Source organism: Oncorhynchus gorbuscha, unplaced genomic scaffold, assembly GCF_021184085.1.
Source record: "Oncorhynchus gorbuscha isolate QuinsamMale2020 ecotype Even-year unplaced genomic scaffold, OgorEven_v1.0 Un_scaffold_5293, whole genome shotgun sequence".
NCBI classification, from domain to species: Eukaryota; Metazoa; Chordata; class Actinopteri; order Salmoniformes; family Salmonidae; genus Oncorhynchus; species Oncorhynchus gorbuscha.
This window is the reverse complement of record NW_025749130.1, coordinates 17,501-27,284: the sequence shown is the minus strand read 5'-3', so window position 1 is coordinate 27,284 and position 9,784 is coordinate 17,501. Positions and strand designations below refer to the sequence as shown.

Sequence of the window (9,784 nt, the reverse complement as noted above, 5' to 3'; positions counted from 1 at the left end):
GGATTAATGGGTGAATGTCTAAGTATGAATGGATGAATGGGTGAATGTCTAAGTATGAATGGATTAATAGGTGAATGTCTCAGTATGAATGGATGAATCGATTAATTAATGAATGAATGTCTGTAAGTATGAATGGATGAGAACGAAAGTGTCCGTTAGCAGGAAAGTATGAATGGGATGAGTGAATGAGTGTTTGTTAGTAGGAATTAATGATTGATGAGTGTTTGTTAGTATGAATGAATGGATGAGTGTCTGTTAGTAGGAATTAAGGATTGGATGAGTGTTTGTTAGTATGAATGGATGAGTGTTTTTAGTATGAATGGATGAGTGTTTGTTAGTATGAATGGATGAGTGCTGGTGTAAAGCTATATAAATATCTCTCTGGCGGCATCAGTCAGTCTCCTGGTTTCCCCCTGTAAATGTCCGTGGGATCTCAACCCTGTTACCGTCGTCTCATCCCAGTTACCGGCTGTGGAGGGCTGCCGTTAACCGTTGAAGCAGACGGGACCCAGTTGGAAGCCAAACTTCTGGTTGTTGTGTCCGAAGTCGGAGACAGAGACATCGATGAGGGGAGAGAGTCTGACTCAGGGGCATCAAACTCTAACACCGTCCTCCCTGACCTGAAGCAGACTACAGGGAGAGATGGAGGAGCACATCATTAGATATTACACTTCTACTACTGTGTGTGTGTAGTGTGTGGTGTGTGTGTGTAGTGTGTGTGTGTGTGTGTGTGTGTGTGTGTGTGTGTGTGTGTGTGTGTGTGTGTGTGTGTGTGTGTGTGTGTGTGTGTGTGTGTGTGTGTGTGTGTGTGTGTGTGTGTGTGTGTGTGTGTGTGTGTGTGTGTGTGTGTGTGTGTGTGTGTGTGTGTGTGTGTGTGTAGTGTAGTGTGTAGTGTGTGCGTGTGTAGTGTGTGTGTGTGTGTGTGTGTGTGTGTGTGTGTGTGTGTGTGTGTGTGTGTGTGTGTGTGTGTGTGTGTGTGTGTGTGTGTGTGTGTGTGTGTGTAGTGTGTGTGTGTGTGTGTGTGTGTGTAGTGTGTGTGTGTGTGTGTGTGTGTGTGTGTGTGTGTGTGTGTGTGTGTGTGTGTGTGTGTGTGTGTGTGTGTGTGTGTGTGTGTGTGTTCCTGACCTGAACCAGACTACAGGGAGAGATGGAGGAACACATGTCATCAACATGTTAGGCGGCTCAAAGATTATATTAAAAATATCATAATAATTTCATATTTTCAATAATATTACAATGATATTCTTTGATTATATTCTTATTTTCAATGATATTCTGATTTATAACCTTTGGTCTTTGGTGGTCTCTGTGATTGTGGTGGCTTTAGGACAGGTTGTGTGAACAGTGTTGTGGTGATAGTGGTGGCATTAGGACAGGTTGTATCAACAGTGTTTTGGTGATAGTGGTGGCGTTAGGACAGGTTGTATCAACAGTGTTTTGGTGATAGTGGTGGAGTTAGGACAGGTTATATCAACAGTGTTTTAGTGATAGTGTGATAGTGGTGGCGTTAGGACAGGTTGTATCAACAGTGTTTTGGTGATAGTGGTGGAGTTAGGACAGGTTGTATCAACAGTGTTGTGGTGATAGTGGTGGCTTTAGGACAGGTTGTATCAACAGTGTTTTGGTGATAGTGGTGGAGTTAGGACAGGTTGTATCAACAGTGTTGTGGTGATAGTGGTGGCTTTAGGACGGGTTGTATCAACAGTGTTGTGGTGATAGTGGTGGCATTAGGACAGGTTGTATCAACAGTGTTTTGGTGATAGTGTGATAGTGGTGGCGTTAGGACAGGTTGTATCAACAGTGTTTTGGTGATAGTGGTGGGAGTTAGGACAGGTTATATCAACAGTGTTTTAGTGATAGTGTGATAGTGGTGGCGTTAGGACAGGTTGTATCAACAGTGTTTTGGTGATAGTGTGATAGTGGTGGCATTAGGACAGGTTGTATCAACAGTGTTTTGGTGATAGTGGTAGCGTTAGGACAGGCTGTGTCAACAGTGTTGTGGTGATAGTGGTGGCTTTAGGACAGGTTGTATCAACAGTGTTTAGTGATAGTGTGATAGTGGTGGCGTAGGACAGGTTGTATCAACAGTGTTGTGGTGATAGTGGTGGAGTTAGGACAGGTTGTATCAACAGTGTTTTGGTGATAGTGTGATAGTGGTGGCGTGGACAGGTTGTATCAACAGTGTTTTAGTGATAGTGTGATAGTGGTGGTGTTAGGACAGGTTGTATCAACAGTGTTGTGGTGATAGTGGTGGCATTAGGACAGGTTGTATCAACAGTGTTTTGGTGATAGTGTGATAGTGATGGCTTTAGGACAGGTTGTATCAACAGTGTTTTAGTGATAGTGGTGGCGTTAGGACAGGTTATATCAACAGTGTTTTGGTGATAGTGTGATAGTGGTAGCATTAGGACAGGTTGTATCAACAGTGTTTTGGTGATAGTGGTGGCGTTAGGACAGGTTGTATCAACAGTGTTTTGGTGATAGTGGTGGCTTTAGGACAGGTTGTATCAACAGTGTTTTGGTGATAGTGGTGGCGTTAGGACAGGTTGTGTCAACAGTGTTGTGGTGATAGTGGTGGCTTTAGGACAGGTTGTATCAACAGTGTTTTGGTGATAGTGGTGGCTTTAGGACAGGTTGTATCAACAGTGTTTTGGTGATAGTGGTGGCGTTAGGACAGGTTGTATCAACAGTGTTTTGGTGATAGTGTGATAGTGATGGCTTTAGGACAGGTTGTGTCAACAGTGTTGTGGTGATAGTGGTGGCATTAGGACAGGTTGTATCAACAGTGTTTTGGTGATAGTGTGATAGTGGTGGCTTTAGGACAGGTTGTGTCAACAGTGTGGCTGTTGTTCTTGGTCATGTTAATGCAGGTGCTGTCTCCGTGTTGTTAAAGATTGTTTAGTTTGGTAACAGTGTTTGTTACCCTGCAGCCGTTGTGCAGTGCTGTGATGTAGTGTGTCTCTTACCTGGCAGCAGTGTGTCTGTTACCTGGCAGCAGTGTGTCTGTTACCTGGCAGCAGTGTGTCTGTTACCTGGCAGCAGTGTGACTGTTACCTGGCAGCAGTGTGTCGGTTACCTGGCAGCCATCGTGCAGTGCTGTGATGTAGTGTGTGTCCTGGTGCGTGAGCTCCTCTCCACTGCTCCCTCTGAAGCGCAGCGCGTGCTGGTGGCTGAAGGTGGCGGTATGGAGCCAGGCGGCTGAGTTCTGACAGTGGTAGGTGAACGTCTGTCTGGATGAGGCACTCAACAGCTTAAGAAACACCAACTGGACTACATGGACTGGACTGCCATCTGAACCGGAATAGGAGAACTGGAGAGGAGGGAGAGAGGGGGAGGGAGGGAATTGAGTATGAAAAAGGGATATATCATAGAGAGAGCAGGGAGGGGTTAGGGGAGGGAGGGAGGGAGGGAGGGGGAGGGAGGGAGGGAGGGAGGGAGGGAGGGAGGAGGAGGGAGGGAGGGGGAGGGGGGAGGGGGAGGGGAGGGGAGGAGGGAGGGGGGAATTGAGTATGAAAAAGGATATATCAGAGAGAGAGCAGGGAGGGGTTAAGGGGAGGGAGGGACGGAGGGAGGGAGGGAGGGAATTGAGTATGAAAAAGGGATATATCATAGAGAGAGCAGGGAGGGGGTTAGGGGAGGGAGGGAGGGGGGAGGGGGAGGGAGGGAGGGAATTGAGTGTGAAAAAGGGATATATCATAGAGAGAGCAGGGAGGGGGTTAGGGGGAGGGAGGGAGGGGGAGGGAGGGGGAGGGAGGGAGGAATTGAGTATGAAAAAGGGATATATCATAGAGAGAGCAGGGAGGGGGTTAGGGGAGGGAGGGAGGGGGAGGGAGGGGGGAGGGAGGGAGGGAATTGAGTATGAAAAGGGATATATCATAGAGAGAGCAGGGAGGGGTTAGGGGAGGGAGGGGGAGGGAGGGAGGGAATTGAGTATGAAAAAGGGATATATCATAGAGAGAGCAGGATCACAAGAAACACACACACACACACTGCGTACCTGCTTTCCTTTCCTGAACTGGCTGTACCAGGTACCAGGTTTCTCTCCTTTCCAGGAACTCAGCTTCACCTGTAGCAGACACGTCAGTCATTACAGTACATTCATCACTTCTCACTATACTGAACCCAGCTCTACCTGTAGTGATTTGTCCCTCGCTCATATGGAGGAGAGGAGAGTGATCGTGTGGACTCACCGACTGGAACTTCATGTCAGGGTACAGACATGTCTCTCCATCGGCCGTGAAGTTACAGAACACCTTGAAGGAGTCTCTATGGCAACCCTGGTTAGGGTCTATCCAGTACTCACCTACGTGGGAGGGGGGGTAGATTTGGGGTGGAGAGAGGTGGGAAAGAGAGAGGGTGTGTAAGCTCTGTTGATAATTCGATGATATAGGTTGTACATTGTTGATGTAGTGACAGACAGAGGTAGATATACTGAGAGGTAGGTACCATCAGTGAACTCTGGTGATTAGATAGAGAGATAGATGTATAGATAGATAGATAGATAGATAGATAGATAGATAGATAGATAGATAGATAGATAGATAGATAGATAGATAGATAGATAGATAGATAGATAGATAGATAGATAGATAGATAGATAGATAGATAGATAGATAGATAGATAGATAGATGTATAGATAGATAGATAGATAGATAGATAGATAGATAGATGTATAGATAGATAGATAGATAGATAGATAGATAGATAGATAGATAGATAGATAGATAGATAGATAGATAGATAGATAGATAGATAGATAGATAGATAGATAGATAGATAGATAGATAGATAGATAGATAGATAGATAGATAGATAGATAGATAGATAGATAGATAGATAGATAGATAGATAGATAGATAGATAGATAGATATAGATGATAGATAGATAGATAGATGTATAGATAGATAGATAGATAGATAGATAGATAGATAGATAGATAGATAGATAGATAGATAGATAGATAGATAGATAGATAGATAGATAGATAGATAGATAGATAGATAGATAGATAGATAGATAGATAGATAGATAGATAGATAGATAGATAGATAGATAGATAGATAGATAGATAGATGTATAGATAGATGTATAGATAGATAGATAGATAGATAGATAGATAGATAGATAGATAGATAGATAGATAGATAGATAGATAGATAGATAGATAGATAGATAGATAGATAGATAGATAGATAGATAGATAGATAGATAGATAGATAGATAGATAGATAGATAGATAGATAGATAGATAGATAGATAGATAGATAGATAGATAGATAGATAGATAGATAGATAGATAGATAGATAGATAGATAGATAGATAGATAGATAGATAGATAGATAGATAGATAGATAGATAGATAGATAGATAGATAGATAGATAGATAGATGTATAGATAGATATATAGATAGATAGATAGATGTAGATAGATAGATAGATAGATACAGATAGATAGATAGATAGATAGATATGTACCATCAGTGTACTTTGGGAACAACAGCTGTAGCTCCTTGCAGGTTCGGGCTGGATACTGGTAGGTCCCCAGGGGGGTCCTCAGACCCTCTACCTCCGTCCTCATAGAAGAGAGAGAAGCAAACACCTCCTCCATCTCTTTCTCCTCCTCCTGCCCTGCCTGGTCTGCCTGCATCCTCTCCTCCTCTCCCTCCTCCCTTCCCTCCATCCCCTCTTGCTCTTCCTCGTCTTCCAGAGCGGCCCCGTCAAAGGGAGAGTGTTGCCTCCTCCTCCTTCCTCTCTCCTGCACCGGGAGAGACTGAAGACCCACCGCAGGGAGACCCTGAGAGGAGGAGAGGCATTTCTAAATGAGGTTCTAAGGTTCTATGTAAAGGTTTCATGTGATCTTCTGAGGTTCTGATGGAGGTTCTATGTGAAGGTTCTAGGTGCTGTTCCAAAGGTTCTATTTGGAGGTTATTTGTGGAGGTTCTATGCAGTGGTTCTTGGTGTGGCTCTATGGTAATATGTGGAGGTTCTAGGTGAAATTCTAAGGTTCTAAGCAGATGTACTTGGTGGAACTCACAGGAGGTCCAGGAGGGCCAGCAGGACCTGTATCTCCGATAGCACCAATGGGACCCTGATTCCCTTTAGAACCCTTCTGTCCTACTCTACCCTGAGAGAGAGAGAGAGAGAGAGAGAGAGAGAGAGAGAGAGAGAGAGAGAGAGAGAGAGAGAGAGAGAGAGAGAGAGAGAGAGAGAGAGAGAGAGACAGAGAGAGACAGAGAGAGACAGAGAGGGAGAGAGAGAGAGAGAGAGAGAGAGAGAGAGAGAGAGAGAGAGAGAGAGAGAGAGAGAGAGAGAGAGAGAGAGAGAGAGAGAGAGGGAGAAAGCAAATTATTTGACAATGGTCACTGATCAAAACCTTAGAAAAACCTTGACAAAGTACAGGCTCAGTGAGCACAGCCTTTCCATTGAGAAGGGTAGACACAGGAAAACCTGGCTCCCTGTGGCGGAAAGGCCGTGCAACCACTGCACATCAGCAGAACCTGAGACAGAGCTGCATTTCCTGACAAAATGTCAAAAATATAAAACAATTAAAGAGTGTCATTTCCCCAAATTTGACAACCTTATTAGTAGGCGCAGAGAGCTGTGGGTTGGCAGCGCACTACATTGCTGCCTGCCATAAGATAAGGGACAGAGTCTGACAGACCAATCAACCTGCACATGTCCTCTACTGTATGCTTATTGTTATTGTTCAATGTGTTGGTTATTTTGACCCTTGGTTACTGTTGTCCTGTTGACAATGTTGTTCTTATTATTTTCATGTTGTAAATATCCAAAGTAAGCTTTGGCAATAGTTATATTGTTACGTCATGCCAATAAAGAGATCCTTTCAGTGACCATGATAGGAATAGTAATAGTGATAGCAATAGTGATAGCAATAGCAATAGTGATAGGAATAGTAATAGTGATAGGAATAGTAATAGTGATAGGAATAGTAATAGTGATAGGAATAGTAATAGTGATAGTAATAGTAATAGTAATAGTGATAGTAATAGTGATAGGAATAGTGATAGAATAGTGATAGAATAGTGATAGCAATAGTGATAGTAATAGTGATAGGAATAGTGATAGGAATAGTGATAGTAATAGTGATAGTAATAGTGATAGGAATAGCAATAGTGATAGTAATAGTGATAGGAATAGTGATAGTAATAGTGATAGGAACAGTGATAGGAATAGTGATAGTAATCGGATAGCAATAGTGACAGTAATAGTGATAGGAATAGTGATAGGAATAGTAATAGTGATAGAATAGTGATAGGAATAGTGATAGCAATAGTGATAGTAATAGTGATAGGAATAGTGATAGGAATAGTGATAGTAATAGTGATAGCAATAGTGATAGTAATAGTGATAGTAATAGTGATAGGAATAGTGATAGGAATAGTGATAGTAATCGTGATAGCAATAGTGATAGTAATAGTGATAGCAAAGTGATAGTGAATAGTGATAGCAATAGTGATAGGAATAGTAATAGTAATAGTGATAGTAATAGTGATAGGAATAGTAATAGTGATAGGAATAGTGATAGGAATAGTGATAGTAATAGTGATAGGAATAGTGATAGTAATAGTGATAGGAATAGTAATAGTGATAGCAAAAGTGATAGGAATAGTGATAGTGATAGCAATAGTGATAGTAATAGTGATAGTAATAGTGATAGGAATAGTGATAGGAATAGTGATAGGAATAGTAATAGTGATAGCAAAAGTGATAGGAATAGTGATAGGAATAGTAATAGTGATAGTAATAGTGATAGGAATAGTAATAGTGATAGGAATAGTGATAGTAATAGTGATAGTAATAGTGATAGGAATAGTGATAGGAATAGTGATAGTAATAGTGATAGGAATAGCGATAGCAATAGTGATAGTAATAGTGATAGGAATAGTAATAGTGATAGTAATAGTGATAGTAATAGTGATAGGAATAGTAATAGTGATATGAATAGTAATAGTGACAGGAATAGTGATAGTAATCGTGATAGGAATAGTAATAGTGATAGCAATAGTAATAGTGATAGGAATAGTGATAGGAATAGCAATAGTGATAGGAATAGCAATAGTGATAGTAATAGTGATAGCAATAGTGATAGTAATAGTGATAGGAATAGCGATAGCAATAGTGATAGTAATAGTGATAGGAATAGTGATAGGAATAGTAATAGTGATAGTAATAGTGATAGGAATAGTAATAGTGATATGAATAGTAATAGTGACAGGAATAGTGATAGTAATCGTGATAGGAATAGTAATAGTGATAGCAATAGTAATAGTGATAGGAATAGTGATAGGAATAGCAATAGTGATAGGAATAGCAATAGTGATAGTAATAGTGATAGCAATAGTGATAGTAATAGTGATAGGAATAGCGATAGCAATAGTGATAGTAATAGTGATAGGAATAGTGATAGGAATAGGAATAGTGATAGTAATAGTGATAGCAATAGTAATAGTGATAGGAATAGCAATAGTAACAGTGATAGTGATAGGAATGGTAATAGTGATAGGAATAGCAATAGTAATAGTAATAGTGATAGTGATAGTGATAGGAATAGCAATAATGATAGTGATAGCAATAGTGATAGGAATAGCAATAGTAACAGTAATAGTGATAGGAATGGTAATAGTGATAGGAATAGCAATAATGATAGTGATAGCAATAGTGATAGGAATAGTAATATTGATAGTAATAGTGATAGTAATAGTGATAGGAATAGTGATAGTAATAGTGATAGGAATAGTGATAGTAATAGTGATAGGAATAGCAATAGTGATAGGAATAGTGATAGTGATAGTGATAGTAATAGTAATAGCAATAGTGATAGTGATAGGAATAGTGATAGTGATAGTAATAGTAATAGCAATAGTGATAGGAATAGCAATAGTGATAGTAATAGTGATAGTAGGTAATAGTGATAGTAATAGTGATAGTAGGTAATAGTGATAGTAGGTAATAGTGATAGTAGGTAATAGTGATAGGAATAGCAATAGTGATAGTGATAGTAATAGTGATAGGGATAGTAATAGTGATAGTGATAGTGATAGTAATAGTAATAGTGATAGTAGGTGATAGGAATAGTGATAGTAGGTGATAGTGATAGTAAAAGCAAGTAATAGTAAGTAATAGTAAGTGACAGTCATTTTAATAGTAAGTAATATTAATGTAATAATAATAGTAATAGTAATAGATAGTGATACTCACAGAGAGACCAGGTAGACCTGGAGGACCATTAGGACCTGCTAGACCAACCAGACCCTGAAACAACAAACACCCTGTCAATGCAACAACATGTACCTGTGTGTGATGCAGGTGGTTTGCAACCACCATAAGTAACTTTGCTAGACACGGTCCAGGATTCAGTTGAAAGGGCAAACACAGTATGTATCAGACCAAGAGCCTTGGATTGACGTGTGTGTGTGTGTGTGTGTGTGTGTGTGTGTGTGTGTGTGTGTGTGTGTGTGTGTGTGTGTGTGTGTGTGTGTGTGTGTGTGTGTGTGTGTGTGTGTGTGTGTGTGTGTGTGTGTGTGTGTGTGTGTGTGTGTGCGTGTGCGCGTGTGTGTGTGTGTGTCACCTCGTCTCCTTTGGGTCCCAGTAGACCCTGGTTCCCTGGAAATCCTCTGTCTCCCTTCTCTCCAAACTCTCCTGGAGGGCCTATCAGCCCAATCAGACCTCCATGACCCTACGCACATAACACACACTTAGATAGCACTTGGGGGGGGGGGTTATGTGTGATGACCCTACACACATACAGTGAGGGAAAATA

The 9,784-nt window shown here is 41.1% G+C and overlaps 1 protein-coding gene across 1 annotated transcript in view; it reads right to left on the bottom strand.

The window, feature by feature from the left end:
* Positions 1 to 620: 620 nt before the first annotated feature.
* The window catches only part of LOC124029041 (collagen alpha-1(XI) chain-like), a gene marked incomplete at its 3' end in the record, with an annotated part of 13,745 nt that continues 4,581 nt past the window's right edge, over positions 621 to 9,784 (bottom strand). The window contains exons 6-13 of the mRNA XM_046340901.1: positions 9,593 to 9,700; positions 9,223 to 9,276; positions 6,038 to 6,127; positions 5,479 to 5,797; positions 4,191 to 4,303; positions 3,998 to 4,066; positions 3,077 to 3,310; positions 621 to 630 (exon numbers count right to left, since the gene is read on the bottom strand). Coding sequence (XP_046196857.1) covers positions 621 to 630; positions 3,077 to 3,310; positions 3,998 to 4,066; positions 4,191 to 4,303; positions 5,479 to 5,797; positions 6,038 to 6,127; positions 9,223 to 9,276; positions 9,593 to 9,700 — 997 coding nt within the window. The remainder of the gene's footprint in view (positions 631 to 3,076; positions 3,311 to 3,997; positions 4,067 to 4,190; positions 4,304 to 5,478; positions 5,798 to 6,037; positions 6,128 to 9,222; positions 9,277 to 9,592; positions 9,701 to 9,784) is intronic.